The sequence below is a fragment of the Rhinolophus sinicus genome, chromosome 1, assembly GCF_057876585.1.
Source record: "Rhinolophus sinicus isolate RSI-liver-muscle chromosome 1, RSI-T2T, whole genome shotgun sequence".
In the NCBI taxonomy this organism is placed as follows: domain Eukaryota; kingdom Metazoa; phylum Chordata; class Mammalia; order Chiroptera; family Rhinolophidae; genus Rhinolophus; species Rhinolophus sinicus.
In genome coordinates this window covers 38,395,044-38,419,520 of record NC_142501.1, presented here as the reverse complement: position 1 = coordinate 38,419,520, position 24,477 = coordinate 38,395,044, and the positions used below count along the sequence as shown (strand labels likewise).

Below are 24,477 nucleotides of genomic sequence, written 5' to 3'. Positions count from 1 at the left end.
GAAACTTAAAGGGACAGTTCCACCATTGTAATATATTGTTATTTTTATTCCTGACGTGTATATTTCCTTACCAGATTTAACATGGTTTTGTCCTCACTCACAGAGCCTTGGAGTGCAATGTTCTCATGAGCTGGAGTTGTGTCTATGAGAAAAAGAAAATACACTAAACAGTTGGGGAGCAGTAACAAGTAAAAAAGGAAAAAATACTGAGGGCAGACTAGAAAGTGGCAAAGGCCTTAACATGTGAGATAAGTTATGTACTACAAAACTTTAAACATGTCCACTGATTCAGAATCAGGACTAGAGAAGCTAAGGTTCCCAAAGAAGCTAGCCATATAAAATTTCTTTCTAGAAATAAACACTTGTATAAATGGCCTTCAAATAGTTGCTTTCAAAATCTTTTTTAAGGCTGCTGCTGCTTTTTAAATCAAACACATTACTAATATAATTATAGAAACTGGATAAAGGAAGAATGAATAATTAGTAGCTTTGTAGTTTTTTTATAGCCTGACAAACTTTTTTTTAAAATTATATATGCAAGGCAGATAATACAGTATGCTATCTTTCCAAAACATGGTATCTTTTTAAATAAAATGTCATCAAACTAAGAAGAAATGAATTCCTTTTAAGTTATGCCATTCTTTTTGTAATTTCCCTTTATTTTTGTGTACTTTATTGCCCTATAATGCGCTTGTTAGTGATTTTCCTCTTCACATAATTCATTGTCCTGAATTTAGTTTAGTGTAGGCACAAAATGTCAGCAGCTATTGATAGTTTTTGTTTCTTTCTTTTTAAGAAAAAAAAAAATAGTTAAAGAATGTATTATATATCTACATTTTATATGGAAATAAGAACAAAATAGTAATCACTCTCTTCAGAGATAAAATATTTTTTTCCTTCTGGAAATTTTATTTTTGTTTTTCTTTAAGTTTTAGGACAGATAATAGATTTAAATGATCCATAAATTTAAAGATGTAAAATGTTTTACAGTGAAAATTTTCCCTCCCATCCATGCCAGCCAGAAACCTATTTTCCCTTCCCATAGACAATACTGTTTTGGGTAGACTCCCAGAGATATTTTATGCATACATAAAAACTTTTTCCCAATCTTCTTTTTCCACAAATCTTTACATGCAATACATAATATTTTGTACTTTGGTGTATTTTTTCCCCAAGAAACAATAGTTCTTTGATATCTTTCTGGAAAAAAGGCTCTTTATACATGTTTTATGCAAGCATATAAGTATTTCATTACATGGACACGTCAAAATATATTAACTAATTTTCTGTTGATAGTTAACTTATTTACAATACTTTGTTATTATAGACAACAGTGCAGTAAATAAATTTACCCATATCTCATCTGGTATGTATATACTTAGATCTATAGAATAAATTCACAGAAATCAAATTTTTATCACAAGATATGTATGTTTAACATTTTGGTGGATATTGGAAAATTCCCCTCCACATTAATTACAATAATTTATATTCCCTACAGGAATGTGTGAGAATTCCATTTCCCCCCCAACCTTACCAACAGAGTGTAATCAAATTTTTGCAACAGGTGAAAATGGTATCTTGATGCAGTTTTAATTAAAATTAATTAATATTAATTAAAATTTTTCTTATTTGGTGTAAGGTAGACTATAGAAATGTTCTTCGGTTAACCTAAGGAATGGATTCCATTTCTATAATTTTATGACTCCTCTGATTTAGCACCTATATCTCAAATTTAGCTGTTAAGTTCAAACAATCAAATGAATTTTTCTGGATTGATTGTTGTGGGGGTGGGAATAGGAGCCTTGGCCTCCCATGAGTATCAACTACAGTGGCGTCTTGTCGGGAATGGTTGAGAATAACTACTTTATTCTCGGAGTCAAGTGGCAGAAAGGATCTAACATATCATCTAGTTAACTCTTTTGCCTCCTGAATGGACCATCACTGATTGGTCCATCCTTCTAACCTAATAGATTCTAACCAGGATTGTGAAATTTCCTAAGCAGGTGATTCTATATCTGCGCCACAGCTGAGACCCAGTTGTGTCCAATCAATCTTTACCATAAAGAAATATTTAAGTCCCATTAAAATGCATTGTAATTTTGGTTCTATCTACAGAATTTTTTTTAAAAAGTTGGTAACATTATCATATATAAAAGCAATAGTCACCTCTAGGACTACTTTTCTCCAGACTATGTCTCCAATTCTTTTACACAATAATGCTACTGAGGATAGTTATTCTACCAGCTTACAGGTTTGCTTAGTGTTGTAGAATGGAAAATATACTTGAACACTTCAAGAGCTTACCTTTGATTTTTATCACAGCAGAAGCTGATCTTGTATCCTCCTCTTTCTTACAGAGTGATTTACAATCGAGGACACCAGAATCCACCTTCAAAGTTTCTGATCCAAAATATATCAACAGGAAGAAACTAACAGCGTGAATACTATGCAAAAGGAATATTTGCCTATGTTCTTTTCATTTGCACACACGTCAGCAGGTCACAGGACATCAAGCTTATAGTTATAATACTAACAGTCTGTTTTTACATCTTTTCCAAGTGCACTCACCAGTGGATGAAGTGTGTCCAGGAGATGGTAGTGTGGAATATTCCCTGCCAAAAGAGTAAGAGACATATTTTGGGGTGTCAGGTCCAAAGAATTCTCATAAAAACTAACTGAATATGTGTACAAATTTACACACACATACAACAGGCAGACAAACCTGGATGGTGGCAGGCTCTCAGAATACAAGCATTCAACACCATTCTCCTTAAAGAAAAAAAAAAAAAGGAGAAATAAGTTCAACAGTTGGACATTTTCAATTCCAGCAATGTGGTTTTAAGCAAACATTTCCACACAATTTTAAATGATCCCGTATTTACTTTGCTCTGTTGGAGAGGATATGAGGATGGGATGGTATAAGGCAGATTGATATATGAGTGTGTACTTCCTCAAAGCTGTGCTTGCAAAAAAATTCCAATTTTAAGTGTACTTACAAGTTAATAGTTAAAGAAAACCTGATAAACTCTTGGGCAAAACAAATTCTAAACTTAAAGGGTAGATAGAGTTTATTTCATGAACTTAAGTCAAGCTTCCTTTAAACAGAACATTCTATGTGGGCATAAAACATTTCTATTTATGGAAATATTACTCAACCTAAAACTCTTGACCTGGTGATTTTAAAATGGCTCTCAATTTTCTAGCTAGACAAATCATACATTTGAAAGTTAATGAAATTCTCAGAGATCTGAGGAATGATATGTAAGTCAGCACCTATTGCTTAGTGCTCTAAAAGAGCTTCACAAAACTGGTCCCAGCCTGCTTGGGCAAGTGTTTGAAAGTCTCATTTGAACTTCTTAGTCTTTATCAGGAGTTCCTAATTTGGGGGGAACTTTAGGACATTAAGATTGATTAGTTCATTTATTCTATTTCAAAACATACAATGGGAACAGAGGTTTCTCTTTAATAGCAATATTTCATAAGCATATTTTCAATATTACTTGATCTATTTAGGAAAATAAAATTCAATAAATTAAAACTGAAATCATTTGGACATCTCAAAAACCTGCACAGGCGATGCAACAATGAAGACATTTAAGTATTCCACAATCAAACATAGAACTTATTAACTTCAACCAACAGGTTTCAGTGGAGGGGTGCTATATATCATACACAGTGTTTGGAATCCATCCAAGAAAACATTGACTATAGCCACAGAAAAGTAAAGTTTAGCAAGTTTGCTGAATATGTAATTACCCAGTAAATAACAGCAGCTTACGTCTGTTCTGCACGTTAAAATTTACAAAAGCCCTTTTTCTGTATCATCTCATTTAATTCTCCCAACAACCTTATGCAGTAGGTTTAAGCAAGAAAAGATTTACTTATTTCAGGTAAGGACAGTAAAGCCAATGAATACATTAATTTCCCAGGAATATTCAGAATGGTGGTCTCAGCCTGTAAACTCAGGACTAAATATAGTAGTATCCTCTCCTTTGTAAACAGAGCTGTCTCTGAGGTACCCTATCCAGGCTACTGGAGAGGCAAAGAGCTTCCCAATTATTGTCTTAGACTGGTAGATGAGTTAAACACCAATTTTTAAAATGTTCACCTCGAATGTTTAGAAAAAATCCACAAACTTGCAAAGCAAGAACTTACACCTAATCCTTTTATAGACCATTGTTGGGCAATCTTTTTTATTTCCTTTCACCTCCGCTTTAAATGTCTTTGGGTCACACTATATATGACTAAAGTCCCTGACGACATCAACTTAATTTAATTCAACAACTGTTATCAAAGGCCCACTTTATTCCAGGAACAGTGACAAAGGCTGGCAACACAGTCCTTGTCCGAGAGGAGTTCATCGGCCAGTCAGGAAGACAAATATATAAAACAAATACTTCACAAATTATAGGCCACATTCCACAGAGGAAAGTAATTGTCACAGAACAGCGTAGGGCAATATTTGAATTAAATTTTGAAGAGACATTGTACATTATAACCTACAGGTAGTTAAATAATGATGTCCCAATCCTTAGTATTTTAATAAATTGTCTTAGCAATTGTTATATGCTAATTTAACTATATTGAATACATGAGAAATAAAGGTATAAAAATAAGAAAAAAATATTCAGTTTTATTGAGTATCCTACTTCATAAGAGTCAACAAGGATTGATTCATTAATAATTTTAAAAAATCAGGCCCATTTAACACTGCATAATATATAAAAATTTGTTATTATGTGTGGCTTGAAATAACACTTATTACTGTGCTATATCTAGTCATGTATACTATATGTAATAATTATTATTATATTATACTAACTAAAAGGCTAATTTTGTCAGAAAAAAATGTCTTGATATATCAGGGTCATGGATACCTGTATTTGAATTTAAGAGGTATGAAAGAGAATGCACTTATTTCCCATTTAATTAAACTGGTTTGCAATGTGGAGGGAAAAGGGACCCATCATTTCTGCAAACTTTGTTTAAAAAAAAAAAGTCTAATTATTATTTAGTGTCAAAAGAATAAACACAGCAAAAATACAGTTTGCCTCCATTATATAACAAATGTCTCATTTGTCATATGCTCTGTGTAAGCCCTTCTTTTGTCCTATAACTCACATGTAAAACATTTTAGTGAGAAGCCTTTTGATAAACATAAATATATATATTGATGAAATAACTAATAATTTTGTGATTTTGGAGAAATGTCAGATATTTAGTAGTCACACATTACAGTTGCAAGGTAAGTAATTGGCTGTTACTCCCAATTGATGAATCTGTATAAATCTCACTGATCAGAAAACAACATGATCAACATATCTCAATGCTAGGTTTTCATAAATCTGGTCTCACAACATTTTTTCCCTCTTCTTACAAGAATAACCAGACAAAAGGAGATTTTTTTTTTTTTTTCAAATTTAGGATTAGAGTTAGTGAAGGTCGGAGACAGAGCCCTTCAGAATGTCTGTGCATGTGGAGTGGAGGTAGGAGATAATTCAGCAAGAACTTTCTACAATTGTGCTCTTTTCTTCCAGCTTCAAAAGTCACTCCTATTCAAACCGGCATCCTGGACCCACAGGAGAACCTGACTCACACACAACTGTGAGATCTGGGTAGATTATGAAAAAGATATTCGACTGGATATATTTTAAAACCAAGAAATATAAAGAAATTGACTAAAAGCAAGAAAAAGGAAGTTCAGATGAGAGACTTACTTATGTGTAGAAAATTGGTTCAAGTCAATGGTTCTAACACATGCTGATCGCACAGAGCAGGAAGGATATTCTTCCTGTTCAAGCCATTCAAATATCAACCTGCATGACATTTACATGAAAATTTATGCTCCAGCCCATTTGCCTTTGACAGTAAGAGTCTAATGAAGGGTGGGGTAACCAAGGTATTCATGGAACAAAGTGAGACAGATTCTTCCATGGGCTGAGTCAGTAAATGCAGGCACCCCCCACCCCCACCCCCCAAAACACAAACATACACACACACATAGAAGTATTATTTCAGTATTGAGATAGAAAAATATGAAGAACAATAAGAAATAACTTTTAAGATATTAGTAAGGGCAATTAATAGGCCTAGATAATCTCCCGAGTTATATTGTTTTTGCTCTTCTAGATGAAATGTTACTTTATAGATTTTATGATAAAAAACCCTTCCACTAATAAACATTCATGCTACCAGTGTAATTGTTACTATTAGATCTATTTTAGAGAATTGATACTGCTCAAAGAAATTAATATTATTTTCTGAGAAAAAAGAAAAACTGAACAAAAGGTGTCTACATAGACTCATTTCATTCTAACTTAAAAAAAACCAAACTCTTGACTCAGTGTCGGTTTCAATATTGTAAAAAAAGAAAGAATATAAAATTGAATGTCAAAAGATGACAACTGCTGTAACCTAAACAAAATTAAATTGCCTCACAGTTTTGTTTTTCCATTTTCTAACTGCAAGGACACCACACCCTACAGAACACACCTACCACTTTGAGGTTCATTTATAATACAGTTATCAATCAACTTTTACATGTCCCAGTTTTGCAACTGGCAATGTTATTTCTTCTCCAAGGTTATTAATGCTGCACCCACGCACAGCTTGAAAGAACAGGACAGACAATAGCCAGAAAATCTCCTGAAATATTTTAAAATTGATTCTGCCCTTTGCCTCATAAATCACCTCCTCCTAGTGATAAAAACATGTAATAACATGAAGGAGACCTCAAAGGAAGGGATGGCAAGACACTTAATATTTGATATATGTGATTTTTTTTTTTTAACAGCAAAAGGAAAACCAGAAATTCATTTTCATATCCTTTGACCTGTGACAAGATATCCTCTGAACTTCACACTGCTGATAATTCTGATTCTGGGTGATACTTACATCTGCTATTTTCAGAATGGTTACTATGAACCATGTACTTTACATATGTTATAGTGTCTCAGTAGGGTCAAATCTGAGATTGGAATAGGCAGAGGGGAGAATAAGTTTTGTTGTCATAGAATTTTCATGAAACTTCTCAGTTCTTAGAATGTTTGGGGACACACACAGGCACCTAATCACATGTCCCAGTTGTGTAAAGGCCTAGAAACCCTTTAGTTGCTCTTCAGACTCAATGGTGAAAACCGTGAAGAAGGAAAGGAAAACAGACTATACAAAGAAATAAGTGGGCCCTAGGGAGAAATTGCCAAGAGCAAGGAAGAGCTGAGGAAGTGAACAGCTGGATCTAGCTATTGGAGGGAGCACCGATACTCGATTCAGGGGGAGATTGTGCTCAGACCACTGTCTCCCAGCCCTGCTGGATTATCTATATGCCTTGAAAAGTAAAAGATAATTTTAGCAACCATATCAAAAGGAATCCACCTTTTTGAGCAGAGTAGGACCCTGCTCTGACCGTGCTGAGACAAGAACAGAGAGTTATCTCTCCACTAACCAGGAAGAGGTCACCAAAGGCCCAGACGCAGAGTTTCAAGGAGGTTAGCAGTGGAGTAGGCAGGGCCTGTGGGCAGTATGGACAATGAACGAAAAGGACTGCATAGAAATGACTGATGAAGCCAACTGCCTTGCCTCACAATCTCCAGGAGGTTAAGTGTCCTTACCTGGGACCTACTAGTTGGTGAGGCCTGAAAGACATTGGGATATATTGATATGCACCCCTAGAGATTCTTGAAAATGTTGAGAAGGGACCCCATGAAACAAAAACACCTTCTTATTCATCAGCAGGTGGAGAAACAGGACATTGAGATTTGTCTTTCCTTTATATATGACTTACTTGGTTTGTTTCCATGGACTGGTTAGGCCAGAACTTAGCCATTGCAGATATGTATATGTGTATGTATATACATAATATATGTATATGTGTTTTTGAATCCTCAAAAGAATAGTGCAAAATAATATCTCTATTTCACAAGGGACACAAGCAAATTGAGACCTGGTAGGCCACTTGTCCAAGTTCACACAGCTAATAAATAACAGAGCCAGTCTTAAATCCAGAATTGCTTGATTCCAAAGCCTTTGCTAAGTGGCTAAAAATTTTCAGTCCTTACTGGGAAAAGAATTTCAAATAAATACAAAAGTAGACAGAATACTTAACCTTTGCGTACGCTTCTGCAGATTCAACCATTATCAACCTATGCCAATCTTGTTTCTTCTATACTGCCTTTCCTCTAAACCCACTCCTGCATTGTTTTGAAGCAAATCCCAGACATCACAAACATTTCTTCCATAAATATTTCAGTCTGAATCTCAAGCACTGGAAATTATTTTCTTCTTTCCTCTTTACACTAAAATATCCCAAATGAATGCATTTCACTGTGTCAGTAAAGTAACTCTGTTCTCCCCAAGAATGTCCCAAACTAGCCCCCAAATTATTTTATTAAAATATGTCCTTTTTGAGATATTACTCTCTTTACAGTCCTTTGCTTACCCAAAGATCCTCTAATGAATCCTGATGTTCACTTTTATCTCATACTGTGCTTTCTGGAAAAGATGCTGGAATATAACTTCCTCTATGAATATGAGAGAGGAATGAAAAAGAAACCTCAAGTTCCCAGGAACACCAGTCCAAAGAAAGGAATCAGAAAGCAATAGGGCAACACTATTAATTCAACAAGTTCATTGAGTGTTCTATCTTAAATAGGTCCTGTAGGGAGCACAAAAATAAGTAAATAGCCATGCAACAAATACTAATGGGAAAACAACTGTACACCAAGTTCATGCCGGTTACTAGAGATACACTGGTTAATGGGCAAACAAAGGCATTCTCTGCCAAGCTTATGACCTACTACAGGAATAAATATAAGAAAACAAAGAAATACAATGCAACCAAAATACAGGTGACAATGAGGGGAGGACAGAGTTACTGGGGTCCAAAAGAATGTATTTGTTCCTGAGTGGAACAGTTAAGAAATGAGGAAACTGAGGCCTAAAAGACCTGACTTTTCCATAGTTATACAAAAATCAAACCAGCGGAAAAAAAACGTATCTCTTGACTTCTAATTCATTACGATTTCCATCTCAAGAAGGACTAGAGAGGCTTGACTGTAAACAGTTTTGCTACCACAAGAAAGGTTTTCTGAAACTGTTGGCTTTTGTAATGGACCTCAAATCGAATTTGAGAAGTGGAGAAGTGTCCAATATTCTGGGCAGAGAAAACGGCATAAACAGGTTTGTGTGATATGTTCTGACCATACATACCTCGTCTGGCTGACATGTAGTGGTAAACATAAGGCAGCGATGAGCAAAGGATGGAAAGTTAGGTTGCAACCAGATTAGAAAGGCACTTGAATACAAGGTCAAGTTGTTTGTGATGAAGACTCTGCCAAGTGACAAAAATTCTACAATGTGAAGCCAAAGAGTTAAGAAAACACTATGATTTATGGGTCCCTGGAATAATTTTGTTTTGTAGTTTTTATCTCTTATTTCATTCTAATTCCCTGTACTTAATATTAATGTGAATGCTTAGAAAAGCATTGTAAGGAGAGATTTCTATTTGTTTAAGAGAATGGTATGGTGGGCATGAGAGATGGGAGGTCGGGATTTACTCAAGGGGCAGGCATGAGGGAGTGAGGTGTGCAGTGAATAGGCTTGATAGATTCTTCAGAGGAGCAGAAACCTGGACAAGGAATGGCGAAAATTGGTGATTAACAGCCACAAGGTGAAGCCAATGGACTAGTACCTGGGGACTGTAGAAGAAATGACACGGAAGACGACTGGAAACCTTCAGGGAAGCTATATATTTCCCCAGGAGCATTTGATAGGATTTTCTACTGTAATCTTCGTTAACACTTATTTCTTAATGGGCATCAAGACCATAGACAAACAACTCAGTCAGATATCCTAAAGAGAGTGGGTTAAGGAGATCGTTTTCCATACATAAGCCAGCATATTTGTTAGCCAAAAACTACTTTCAAGATAACTATAGGCAATTATTATGATTGATATGTCTAAATTCAGTATTCTAAGAGGGGTTGTGAGAAAGGCTGATCCTTTGAAACTAGACAAACATGAATTTGAATCCCAGGTTTGCTACTTACTAGTTGAGTAATCTTGGGTAAGTTATTTAACCTCTCTGAACTTCAGTTGCCTCCTCTGTAAAAGCAGAGAATACCTACCATCAAAGCTGTGGAGAGGATTAATAACATGGCCTGTGGAAATGCTTTCCTGCAAAGTACCTGGTACACAACTGATGTTTGGTTCTTTCCCCTTCTTGGTGAAATCAGCGCTAGATAAAAGGGAAATTACTAATAACCAAACATCCTGTAAGCTTCCAAATTCAACTTCCTTTATTAAAACTTTACAAGAACTGCTAAGTAATAGCAAAATGGATTCATTTCCTTTTCTTTCCTTTTCTTAGCTACTCAATAGGATGGGCACTAAGGAACAGAAAAATGTCAGATACACACACTTAACGAATGAGAACAACTCATATGATGCAATAGTAAAAAGAAAAATATCCTCATTTTTAAAATGAGCAAAAGATCTGGGTAGACATTATCTCTAAAGAAGATATACAAATGGCCAAAAAGTACATAAAAAGATGCTCAACATCACTGTCTTAGGGAAATGCATATCAAAACCATAATGAAATATTACTTCACACCCACTAAAATGGCTGAAATCAAAAAGATAGACAAGTGTTGACAAGGTTGTGGAGAAATTAGAATTGTCACATTACTGGTGGGAATACAAAATGGTGCAGCCAATTTAGAAATCTGTTTTGCTGTTCCTCAAAATGTTAAACATAGAGTTACCATATGATGCAGCAATTCCACTTCTAGATTATGCACCAAAGAACTAAAAACATATGTTTACACAAAAACTTATACACTAATGTTCATAGCAGCATTATTCACAATAGCCAAAAAACAGAAACAACCCAAGTACCCATTAACTGATGAATGGATAAACAAAAGTGGTATGTCCATACACTGAAATATCATTCAGTCAAAAAAGGAAGTACTTATAACATGGATGAACCTTGATAACACTATACTAAGTGAAAGAAGCCAGGCACAAGAGGTCACATATTGTATTATTCTGTTTATATGAGATATCTGGAATAGGGCAAATCTATAGAGACAGAAAGTAGATTAGTGGTTGCCTAGAGGTGGGGGTTTGAGGGAGGAGAGAATAGGGATATTTTCTAATGGGTATGAAGTTTCTTCTTGGGGTGAGCAAATATTCTAAAATTGATTGTGGTGATGGTTGCACAATTCAATATATTTGAGAGCATTTAATTGAGCAATTTAAATTGATGAATTGTTTGGTATGTGAGTTATATCTCAATAAAACTGTGTTTTTTTTTAAAGGAAAAATTGCCGGATTCTGGAAGAGAACTATCTGTTCCATTTGATTGAGAAGGTCACTGAGCTCAGGCTCAGGCTGTAGACCAAGAAAGGAGCTCCAGACACATATCCATGACTTAGGGAGTTTGCCTAAGTGATTTCAGTTATTTAGTATTATTCTCTTCTTGGGTGAACTACCATTAGCACCTCATGTAGCAATGGATACTCTCTGGGCATTGCCCTACTTCATAACTTTTTAACAAATTACCAGCACATCAAAGATTATCTAGCCTTGAGCTCAAGTCTTAGAGAGTCAATGGGACCTGAGACTTGTTACAATCATTAGTGAATTTAAGTCCCAAACAAGCTTGCCTCTGAAACAAAATGTTCAGCACACTTCATCAAAATGTCATTTTAGTTATATATCCTTGAAGACCCCAAAAGATTGAATTTTAATTTCCTGCCATCAAACGTTGACGTTATTTTTTATGCATTTGAGTTCTGTGATATAAGACTCATGCTTGCTATTAGAGCATCCATAATGCAGTCGACTCGAACAACACAGTGGTTAGGGGTACCAGCCTGCACAGATGAAAATATTCGTATAACCTAAGTCAGCTCCCAGCATATGTGGATTCTCAACTGCCAGTAATTATATATATATATATATATATATATATATATATATATATATATATATATATATATATATAATTATATATATATATATATCATTTGTATAATTATATATATTATGTATATATCATATATATATATGGTTATATATATAATTATATATATAGTATGTGTGTGTGTATATATATATATATATATATATATATATATATATACACACACACCATATATATATATACATATGGTCTCCATAGAAGAGGACCAGGATATGGTATTACTAAAGTGAAGTTGAAGTATAGTCCAATACTCACCTCCATACTTAGGTCATCATTCATCCTGATGCAACCTGAAACAGCTGTTCCTGGATGGGGACCAGCTGTAGGGCCCGGGCACCTGACAACAGAAAGGAAAGTTCCTTACTATAGATGGAAAACCTGAAAATTTCAGCAGATACCAAGCTATAACATAATTTTCCTCCCCCCACCCAGTTTTACCAAATTTCTAATTAAGCTTTACAGATTTATGGATTAAGTTAGAAATAAAGAAAGAGAGCTCCGACCTCTATCAGAGAGAGGTTACGAACCACAGAGAATCTAGCCAAAAATGAAAATGAAGAATTTGCAATTTAAAGTCTTGCTTCCTCACCCTTGATACAGAATGGAAATTTCATTGGGTGGATAGGGCTCATGAACTCCACTGACATGTCTGAACTTTTCCGAGGGAAGCTCAGTCTGTGTACTGTGAAAGGTGAGTGAGCACAGGTGAGACTCAGGGGAGGGCAGGTGTAGGGACAGGGATGGGTTCCCAAAGGCTTGAGTGTGAAGGAATAGAAATATGATGAAAAATTCTCTGAATAAGTTAACTCAGCAGTATATAGTATAGTCCTAAAAACTGGGAAACATTTTAAGTAGTGTAATTTGTCTCACATTTCAGAACAGATATTATGAAAGCCAAAAGAGCAAGAATACTGTGCTTCAAGAAAACTATAGAGATATTTTTGTTTTAAAACTGTCAATGTACAGAAAGTTCAAGAATTTACACAATACAAGTTCCACAATGAAGATGTTACACTCTCATGATATAAAAGTCTAACTAATTAAAAGGTGAAGCAATAGAAATAAGCTACCCATGAAGAGGAGGGTAAGTATATTTCACTCTTAACTTACTTGTGTCTTCTAGTCACATCCAAAGCACCATCCTCTATTTCTCCATATTCGGGCCTTTCACATGAAGCACGGATTCGGTTGGCTACACATGAAAAAGGTGTCAATGCTAGTCTGGGAATCGGTGTAAGACTATCCAGATGCAAGGCATCTGCAGTAGAACAGAAAAGAATAAAATTCATTTCTGATTAAAAAAAAATAAAAAAAATATATATATATATATATATATATATATATATATATATATATATATATATATAAAAGCATATATATATATATATACATATATATATGTGTGTGTATGTATATATATATATATATATATATATATATATATATATAGAGAGAGAGAGAGAGAGAGAGAGAGAGAGAGAGAGAGAGAGAGAGAGAGATTCTTTCCATCTTGAGAGATTGGACGATTTCTGAAGAAGCAGAAATCAGTTCAATTCTATTAACGTTTTAACATACCAGTCCTTTCCCTTGATACCTAGTTATATGGGGGTGGAAATGCCAATTTTTTTCTTCTTTTTAAGGCAGGGAGTAAGGGGGTAGGGTGGGAACAGAAAACTCTCGCCTACTAAGCAAGTAAAGAGGTCAACCATCAGCAGCCGGAGGGTAAAATCCAGTCAGTGGCCTGTTTTTGTAAACAAAGTTTTTATTGGCCCATAGCCGCAGCCATTCATTCAGTATTGTCCATGGCTGCTGTGTGCTACAACAGCAAAGTTAAGTAGTTCCTACAGAAACTATATGACCTGAAAAACCTAAAATATTTGCTATCTGGCCCTTTAGAGAAACAGTTTACCATCTCCTAAAAAGAAAACAGACACTGTGATTGGAACCCATTAGAGTGGTGCACGGAATAGGGTGACAAACCATTTGCTTGTCTGTTTGTTTGTTTGTTTTGGAAGAAAACATACTGTTCTTTTTCTTTTTTCTTTTTTCCCTGAGTTTAGGAAGCAGCAGTTTAATAGAAAAGAAAAAAAAAAAAAAACATAGGCTTTGGCGTCAATCAGTTTTTTAGTTCAAATTCTGGCTCTGCCACATACCAGTGGTGTGATCTTGGATAAATAAATAAACCACACTGAGCCTCAGTTTACTTACATATAAAGTGACACATGATCTTAGGCAAACTACTAACATATGTTCCTCTGTTTTCTTATTTTTAAAATGGGAATTACATTAGTGTGAGTAGTTAGTGTGAGTAAAATAATCTCTATAAAAACAGGCTGACACAAAATGGCCACTATGCTAGTAGTGGTAGTAGTTAGTTCTCCCTTCTCTGGTTGAAAAGATCCACAAATCACTCTGCTTTCTTTTTATTCCTTCTTAAATTTATTTTGATAATCATCCCATTCCTGTTGTCATTTCAGAACCAGCCATTAATTTTCGCTTTCAGTTATATCCAGGTTGTAATGAGAGATATCACTGCTTTGAGCCTTTCCTAAAATAACGCTCATTTTCCTTACCCTGGTATTGACCCACAACCTGCTCCAAATTTATATTCTACTATATCTCAGCCCAACTCCTCTTGTTTCCAAAATAACTTATCCAGCTTTGACACTTCTTCAAAAATTGAAGGCTTTTGCATTCATACTCCCTCTCATGTTATTCTCCCAATTGGAATACTTTTTCTATGTGTTTTGCTTTTTCAAATGCAGCCCATCTTTCAAGGCCTAGTCCAACTCTCATTTCTTCTATGAAGGCTTCTCTGAAACCAGGTCTTATCTCCTCAATAATTCGTGAGCTATTTTAGGACTTGCTCTTTCTTATACATAATATGGTACCTTGCATAGAGTAGGTGCTCAAACATATGCTCATGGACTGAATTCAGAATAAATATCCAAGTATTCAGCAACTCTTCCTATATAATATAATTGCGATTAATTATTTGCCCTTTCAAAATGAACCCCACCTCCAGTTATGTCTCAGAGGGTATATAGTAGAGGGGGCTACCCATGCTTACCCAACAGAGGTGTGTACCAGCATGTATGTTTAAATGTCAGGGATGTCTGATGTATCCTTGCTTCTTGATCACTATATAGTTTATGGTAACACTGCTTCTGAAAAGAAAATCAAGTAATATTAGCTATCTAAAGGGGTGTACCATCATAATCTACTCTATTCATCTCCAGAGGTAGAAAGAATATCACTGGTCTCACTCAAATAACCTTGTGAGAGAGGTTGAGAAGAAAATAAATGATGCCAAGAAAATACTCATATGATGCCAAGTAACAAATCGTTCATGCTTTTGATTAAAATGTCTAGCCTATGAGTAAAGTATAATTCTTATTGAAAATCACAGTTCATAATTAAACAGAATGGTAATATACAACATCAGTTCCTAATGATCAACACTTTCATTTAAAAGGCTTTGAGGAAAGAGGTATGTGTGAGGTGCAAGCTTAGTTATGAGTATATAATTCTAACTTCACAAAACTGCAATCAAAATATTTAAAATATTACAACTTCTTAGGGTCTATCAGGATTGAGCGTATGTATGTGATAAAGAAAAACAGATAAGTATCCATTGCTTCATCTGATAATCTCTCAAAGAAAAGCAGTATGGAGTTCTCAGACCACTAACACATACTGGACTTAACATTCTAATATATTGGCGTAGTAGTTGATTCACAATTAACACTTAAATTGTTTCAAGAAGATTACACTTACCAGTTGATCTTGAAGATGCTGTTGAATTCTATCTTTGCAGGACAAGGGATCATAGTGAGGAAATTCCTCATCTACATAGCTCTGTCATGAGAAAATGGTGGAGTGTATTCAAAGACAGAATGATGAAAGGGTCAAAGATACAAAACAAATTAGACCTAAGAAATGACGCTACGTGAGGAGGGTGAAATTGACCAGTTCTTTATCTAGTGTTCTACTTCAAGGGAACAAGTTTGTAATTGTTAACCTCTCATTGCATGTTTACCATTACTTGTTCTAGGAATAAAATCCAAAGGTCAGGGACAGAAAACTGAACGGCTTTGCCACTAAAATCTTTAGGCAGAGACCAAAGAAGCTTGTTGGAGACAACTCAGAATAGTAAAAATGGTGCCTATGAAAATTTTATAGCAATAAAATCGTGGCCTTAGTCCAAGAGATAGCTATGTATCTATCATAGTTACGTTATCATAGAAAACCACAGTGGTGTTCTTGAAATGATAAAAGCATATTTAGATATGGAGGTTATTCCAGTTCAACTTATTATAGGGAGCTTTTTAGGAACTCTGCTTAGCTTAATCACCCATATGAATATACATATTTTTTTTTCCTGCTTAAACAGATGTGCCTATATTATGCCCTGGAAACAGATACATGCAAATATCACCCCTTTTTCCTTCCTTCTTCCAGTGACAACCTTGTTGTTCCTTATATTCTTCATTTATGAACAAAAAAAGAAATTCTCCAAGTGTCATAAGGTAAAAAAATACATTAAACTCTACCACGGATACCTTGGGATACCCAGATAGAAGGAATTGAAAGTTTAATTCAAATAGGAGGGAAAAGAAGCAGTAACCATTTAAGCCCACTCAAGAGTACACATTCAAGAGAATCAGAGAGGAGGTGCCTAAGACTGAAACCCGGCCCTTTTCTAATAGATACAACAATTCTGAAATGCTTCCTCTTTGAAAAAGGTTATTAGGAGCCACTCACTAATATGAGTTCTCCCCCCTTGTTTTGCTAAATGCTTTCAGTGCATAAGAGAACCAAGTCCACCAGCACATTTTCTTCTAAGTTGGTTATTTAATGTTATTATTAAAATTATTATATATTATAACCTTACACAATCTGAACATCATCTCCACACTAAGTTTTTTGTTTGTTTGTTTTTTACCTGAAACAGCAAGTGATGTTGTCGTCCTTTAATTAACTTCTTTCTTAGTGACGTGATTGTTGCTATAAAGAGAATTTATAACCAGCTTAATATAACAGTTTGTAACCCGCTCTGCCCTTAATTCATTTCATAAACTTTTAACAGCTTTCAGAAAGGAGCGAGAAAACAGTGACTTCTGAGAATGGCATTCTCAACTCCTGACTTGAGCAAATGAAGAAACAGGAGAACAAAGCAGGCCAGAGCAGCTAAATCATTATCACCCTTGGATATTTAAAATTAACCTTGATAGACGCAAGTGAATTGTCTTCTAGAAGTGAATCATAGAATTATTCAATCTTAAAATGGGAATACACCGCAGAGGTCATTTAGTTCAACCACCTACCAATGTGGAAATCCTCTTTCCAATAAGCCTCTGCTTGAGCTACCAGCGATGGGAGCCCTAGAAACGGAGGCCTAGAATCCCAGAATCCTACAAGCAGATCTGAGATCATGAGAGCACTGATGTCCAGAGGATTTAAATGATAACTAGTTATTCATGGAGCGGAGATCAGAATCACAGGACAGTGCTCAGTTCACTATACTCATTTGTGAAATTAAAAATATTTGTCTTTCTACTGAAATTTGCTTCCCGGTAACTTCTAAATTCTCATCTCTAGAATAATGGAAATGGGGGAAAAATTACCTATTTAACTCTTTGAGCTACATAGTAACATATTACTTATTTGACAACCCATACTCTTAGAAATAAAGCCAAGACCAGAAAACAGGCCCAAGTCTTTTGAACAACCGAAATAGATGTTGATATGCACGCCCTTTATTCATGTGGGAAATCCTCACACTTCGACTCAGAAAGTGGGCTCTGAATTTATACTTTATTCTCACAAGCTTGACTGTTTCCTCAGCCCACAGATGATTAAAAACAAAGTTTAAATGAGAGTAGGAAGCTCTGCTAGATGGAGGAATATCAATAGCTGCCACTATTTTTATTTTAAATCACTAACAGCCAGGAAAACTAACAGCAGATGATACTCTGATGTCCAAAATACACAGAAATCTGGTGCTTCTTAATTTAAACACCAACAGTTTGATATCTCAGTAGCCTGGAGAAATTCTGAACCATGAATAATGCTAATATATGTGAAAAGAAGTACATGATATAAATTGAAATATTTTTTCACGGAAAAAAGCTTGAAAAGTTTTGATTATATGAAAAATTACCCATGCAAAATTCTATTTTGTAACAATATATTTTTGTAAAAAAATAATCTGTTTGTCAACTCTGCTCGAGACAGTGTAGCTAGGCCCACTAAGAGAAAAACATATATTTTAAAAAATATTTTGAACTTATTTAAGTAATTTAAACTTTTTAAAATTCTTAATACTTAGAACACTAGTAAAGATTCCATTTTTTTAAATTCTCTGTGTTAACTGTATTAAGAAATAAGGTCCTATCCTCCTCACCTACGTCTAAACAACAGCAACTAAAGCTTCTAAAAGTGGCCAATATTATGTTTTTAAAGGTCGTGTATGTCCAAAACACTGTCTTTGAATTTCCAAATTAAACTTGTATTTCAGAAGATACAACAAGTTAGCATAAGATGGTCTAAAGTGCCCATCTGCTGTCCCACCAGGCAACCTTGGATTTTAGAAATAGTCATCTTAAAACATTCCAATTGTAAACCTTATTTTGACAGATGTTTTGTGCAATGTGTAGCAACTATTTCCATATGTTTCATAAGGCAAAACAAGCTCGCTTAGTGCCCTAATTTGCATTCAGCTTTGCATTCTTCTTTATGTGTTTGGAGCTGGACTTGCCATGTCTCTAGGACATTTAGGTTTCACATGGAAGCACGTAAAACAGTGGTCACTGCATTCCCTGCTGTTGCCATCTGTGATGTAGGATGGGACCAGGTGTCTTGGATACATTGCCTTTGAAGGAAGCTGAGAAAAACAACTTTCTGAATGACTGTGCAGTGAAGTTTTCAGGCAAAGGCCCGCAATTGATTGGCTGTTGAAAATCAAAACCATATTAGAGCTGTAATAATGTTAGCTACCAATAATGGTTGACTTTTATGAATTATGGACTTTTATAAAACAATATATGTGGTACCTGTTATTTTATAAAATTGTGCATTAAAAAATATCAGGTTTCATTAAAAACCACAGACTAGGAGAAGATAATTCACAATACATATATCTGTCAAAGGACTTGTATACAAAATATGTAAAGAAATTCTGTAACTCAATAACAAATATCCTAATTTGAAAATGGGCAAAAGATTTAGATACTTCAAAAAGAAGATAGAGCCAATAAGCACAACAAATGAAAAGCACAATGAGATACTCAGAAAAGGGGTGAAAATGTCAATCTTTTGATTGACGCCACCACAGTAGCTGTGGGACACCAGGAACTCCCATACACTGCTGAGTGTAAAATGCTACAAACGCTATGGAAAACTGCTTGGCAGTTTCTTAAAAATTTAGAGTTACGAGTACACTATGACCTAACAACTCTGCTCCTAGATATTTATCCTAGGTTAAATAAAAACATATGTCCACACAAAGACCTGTACTTGGATGTTCATGGCAGCTTTCCCCATAACAACCCTAAACCGTGTATAATTTAGATGTCCAATAGGAGAACGGAGAATCAAATGGTGGAATGTTCATCGAAATAAATACAATTCATCCATGGAACAGGCATCCCACTGATAAATACAACATAAGATAAATACTATGCTGAGGGACAGAAGACACACACAAAGTACATACTGTATAACTCAATTCTAGAATAGGTTAAACTAACCCACCGGTTGCTCTTGTGATGGTAGAGGTGGGGGAGGGAGAGTGACTTGGAAGGGGCACAGGGAAACTTTCTGGGATTATTGAATTTCTGTGTTTCAATGTGCATTTGTCAAACTGGTTGGACCAGTACTCTTAAGATTTAACTTTTATGGTATGTTAACTATTCATCAATAAAAAACAAATTTAAAAGCCATAGCAAGAAAAAAAATAACAGGGTTTATGAGATACGTACGGTTAGGTAGAGAGCACTCAAAATCTATAGGCAACACTGTAACTAGAGCACTAACAAACACAATTATTTAATTATTAGTACCTAGGAAGATAACTTGTACCGTCGAGACACGCATGTTAAAATGGCTAAAGGGTGCCTCACAGGATACTAGAAATGCACAAAACCAAGAGTGAAAATGCTGGTGACACTTGAAATGGCAGTGTTGGTGGGGCGCTGAGAGAATGCAGGTGGAAGTGGAACTCTGAGGCCGGGAGTGGGGGTCGGTGGGTCTGCTAAAGCGAATGCAGGAGGGAGCATAATAGGCCACAGCCAGAGCCCTGCAAGGCTGGGGTGGCTCTTCTCTAGGGAGCAAGGCCCAGGTGCAGACACTTGTTTTTAATTTTTTTTAAATACAGCTGAAAGGGCTCCTGCTGCCTGTCAGCAGCCAAGCTGGGGGCTTTTTCTTTTCCTGTTGAAGGTTCTAGTTCTATTCCTTCCAACAAGGGCCTAGTCCCAGGAAAATCATGGATGGAACGATCAATATAACATCCATATTAACTAACATGTCATTACTTATTTCCCAGTCATGAATGAGGTAATTCGTGTGATAGAAACATGCTCTACCAGAAGAGGCTGTAACAAATATGACCAAGCACTAGCTACTGTTTGGTATTTGTTATGTTATTTATCAATTAACAACTACTGCATTTTCTGGAAGAGGATACTGAGACTCAGAGAGTTACAGTGATTTGCCCAACTCTATCCAGTTTCTGTCTTGTAGATTTAGAATCAGAATATAGGTTGGTTTAACTTCAAATCCCACATTCATTCTTAATCATTACACTATACTGCCTCCTAGATTATTTCATCCATACTTGCATCTTTCATTTGGAAAAATTTAGGCCCCTATCCCATCAGAGCTGTCAAACAAGCTGTATTTGACTTTGGCTTTCTCTTTGATTCTCACCCCAACACTCATCTTAAAAGTGTCTCAATCACCTGAACCCCCCTCCCTTGCGTCATTTCCCTCTTGTGTATTGACTGCTCAGGACATGTGGCTCTCACCTAGAATCCATCTCAAAGCTGTGGGACTGTTATCTGTCCCATACCTCATACCCTCCTTGCTAAGAATAGCAACCTAGAAGAGTTTCCAGTGAGATCATCTAGGTGAAACCCTTCTCTAAACTATAAAGTTCATATACAATCACTGTGTTCAAATAAAGAGTTATGTATACAGAAGCTTCTCAGGCTCTCTTCCCAGTGAAATATTTATGGTTTCTAAAGGTAATTCCCTCCTTGTCTATTAAATGAGTGACTCAATGATGATTTCATGACAGATGGTACGGGGGGCGAGGAGGGGGGAAAAGATGAAGAGTGAAAGGGTTATAGTTTAGATTAGATCAATTAGTCTACGTTTTGTGTATATTAGGTTCACCCTAATATTTTGAACAAACCCTAGATCTAAGAAGTTTTTTATTTATTTCCTTTTTAAAGCAAACATCCATTTATACATCCAGTATCACCTTTGTTCTCAAGAGACTTGTTAGATACGTATGAAGGTTAAGAAGCAAAAGAAAGAAACTACATAAGTTACCATTCAAGAAATTTAGCAGCTCTGATGGCACATATCATGGAGGCAAACATGAACGCTAATTACCTCACAAATGAGTCCAGTCCTGGTGGCAATGGAAAACTTCAACAATATTATTAATTCAGTGTTAAGTTCAAGATTTCTAATCAAATGTCATAAACAAGTTCCTAGTTCCAGCTTGTGAACACTGTGATTGAAATAAACATTTGAACAATACCACTACATCCCCACACAACTTGCTAGTGAACCTTTCTTAGATGTAGCAGAAATTGCCTTAAATACTTAATGAACTTATTAAGCTAACCCGACAGTTTTAGAAGAACTAAGTGGATTTAAATATTTTTTATTTTCTGACTCAGAATTCAAATGTCTGACTCAGAATTCAAATAGCATGTGGTGGCAGTGGTCGTGGTGGAATGTGCAAGGATGTTTGTGTGATAACTGTCATACCTCAGTGACATTTGTTCATAGGCTAAATGGAAAATCTTCTGTATAGAACATTTCAAAAACGTGTGCTACTAAATCTTCCTCTTCCTTCAATGATTGGTTTTTAAGGGAATTGTTAGAAAGATATTCATAAGCAAATGGTCTTAAGAGCAAAATCTTCTTTAGGCAGCAGAAGATAAAAACAAGTACGGGAGTTCATAAAGCCAAGCAGGTTGTGAGAAACTCAGGACAGAAAGGAGGCATCCACCTACTTTATCCAGCCAGAAAAAAGCACATGCATTCAACCCAGAGCAGCTGGGTTGCATACATTAATTCTTTTAATTACATTTGGAAGAATTATCCCCTGAAGATAACCTGGGGAGACAATAGCACGTTCATAATATCAAGAATGTACATTTTGGGATAAGTTATAAAAGTTAACTCTTCAAAGACGGTACTATAATGAAATCATGGGGGGTTGGGAGAGGAGACAAATTGTTAGTTTTATAAAATTATGGGGATATATTATTTATCAAAAGATACATATAAATGACCAGAAGACACAGTATCTAGGCACAGTGTCTAAAGCAAACACATCATAAACCAAATTTTGTCATTATTCTTGTCTAAACATGAATACTTCTAATCATAAGGGAACTTTCTCTAAGGCCCTCTGAACAATAATAAAATAACATAGATTATGTAACTTAAAGCATACCTTACATTGTGTGACAGAGTGAAGGAAAGTAAACTGATACTTAGATTTATTGAAAGCTAGCATGTTCTACAAGATTAAAAATAATAATGAAATGCTGAATAACCACTACTGGTTTAGAACTAGCCAGTTCCTTTAAACTCTTAAACAGCTTTCTCAGATAACAGTAGAAAGAGTACAGTAAATCCAAAACAAACACATGTCTGATAAGTTCCATCTCTAGCTTACCTTAAGCTTATATTTAGCTTGTTTATTACCCAAACCAATAGCTTTCTATGAAAACAACATTTATACAGCTAGAGCAAGAAGTTGGCTGAACAAAAGCAGTTGTCTGATAAATGGTCAAATAAATAAGCTTTTTTTAAGAAAAATTAACAAAACTATGTTTCTAAAATAAAATAAGCTTATGAATAATCTGATATCTGTAATTTGACAATTGTCTTCTCACCTTAATGCTTAGTAAACATTTATCCACTTTTAGGTAATACAGGAAAACAAAAATATATTCAAATTTTTAAAGCAAAAAATATATATGTAAAGAACACATTAACATTTAAAAAGAATTTTCACACATATTTAATATGTTGATACACATTAAATTCATAAGTATTTTACCCAACCTTAAAATTAGTACTTAAAATAAAATAGAGAGGCAGGGCCTTTTCTACCATATGATGGATACAACTACCTAATAAAATCAGGGTAGACTATGTAAACAACTGACAGGTTCAAATATCCCACGCAAACAAGATATTTTTCCTTGTTTACTTTTACAAATATTGAGAAGTTCTTTTTAATTTTTAAAGAAATAACAGTCAGACAAATCAGCTTGTAATGAACAACCAAAAAGAAAGCTAATGGTTAAATTCATCTACCTAGCCACTAGGCAAACCTCTCTGAAAGCCCACAATACTGCTTTCTGGAACCTTTTCATTGTCATAAATGCAGTAATAATACAGCAGCTGTAATCTATAAAAATGGCTGGAGTCCTTTTGCCCCACCTCAGAGTAGACTAAAATGGGACATAACAAATATTTGCTACTCACTTTTCAGTTTTCTTGTCTTCTGCTCCAGTGTCTGGCAAGTGTTCACTAACTCAGTATTTATAGTCTGCAGACTCGGTTGTTCCAAAATTGCTTCCTCTAATTTATACAGCAAAGACTTAGCTTTTTCACTGGCAGAGTGGGCTGTGCCATCTTGATCCTCAACCTAAAGACATACAGTTACTGCTGTATTTTAGTATTGTGGCCGGGAAAGAAAGCAATTGAGCGCTCACTTTTATGCACAGGAAACTGAAAATGTGCTTTTCTTCTCAGGGAAGTGATAAGCCTCTGCTGAACTTCTGCAATTTTCTGTTTGCATGGGCTTTGTATGCCTGAGCTATTTCTACAGCCGTAAGAGTCCTGATATGTCAAGTTGCCTCCTTCTGCAAAGTTGCCTCTTTCATCAGCAGGCTGTTGACACCGCCTCTTTTACAACCTCCCCCTTTACTTCCTCCGCTTACTGCTGGTCTCTAGGGACTGAACTTCACAGTTCCTCTTTGGTTGTTTTGTTCCTTCTCCATTTTTACTTCATGGTTTTAAGGACATCTGAGGAGACTTCCCCTGAATATAACATAGTCAAAAGCGGCCCTACCTGCTTCCCTGCAGCCTCCAGCTGTTGGCTGGCTTCTTGGACCTTCTTCCCGAGGATGACTTCCTGGTTGACAGCATCCTCTTGCAGTTGTTTAATGGCTTCTAGTTGTTTCTGCCTGGAGTTTTAAAAAAAAAGTCCAAACCACAAGCTGTCAATG

At 35.5% G+C, this 24,477-nt stretch overlaps 1 protein-coding gene across 4 annotated transcripts in view; it reads right to left on the bottom strand.

The window, feature by feature from the left end:
* IRAG2 (inositol 1,4,5-triphosphate receptor associated 2) overlaps positions 1 to 24,121 on the bottom strand; it is a 47,738-nt gene extending 23,617 nt beyond the window's left edge. The window contains exons 1-10 of one of the 4 annotated variants that reach the window (XM_088798458.1): positions 23,732 to 23,889; positions 16,938 to 16,999; positions 15,770 to 15,850; positions 15,063 to 15,159; positions 13,103 to 13,184; positions 12,248 to 12,329; positions 2,726 to 2,772; positions 2,572 to 2,615; positions 2,308 to 2,403; positions 72 to 142 (exon numbers count right to left, since the gene is read on the bottom strand). In XM_088798458.1, coding sequence (XP_088654584.1) covers positions 72 to 142; positions 2,308 to 2,403; positions 2,572 to 2,615; positions 2,726 to 2,772; positions 12,248 to 12,271 — 282 coding nt within the window. In that variant the 5' untranslated portion in view covers positions 12,272 to 12,329; positions 13,103 to 13,184; positions 15,063 to 15,159; ... (1 more) ...; positions 16,938 to 16,999; positions 23,732 to 23,889. Of the gene's footprint in view, positions 1 to 71; positions 143 to 2,307; positions 2,404 to 2,571; positions 2,616 to 2,725; positions 2,773 to 12,247; positions 12,330 to 13,102; positions 13,251 to 15,062; positions 15,160 to 15,769; positions 15,851 to 16,937; positions 17,000 to 23,731 lie in introns of all 4 variants that reach the window. The other 3 variants (XM_088798455.1, XM_088798459.1, XM_088798456.1) reach the window with 3 other exon arrangements.
* Positions 24,122 to 24,477: the final 356 nt, after the last annotated feature.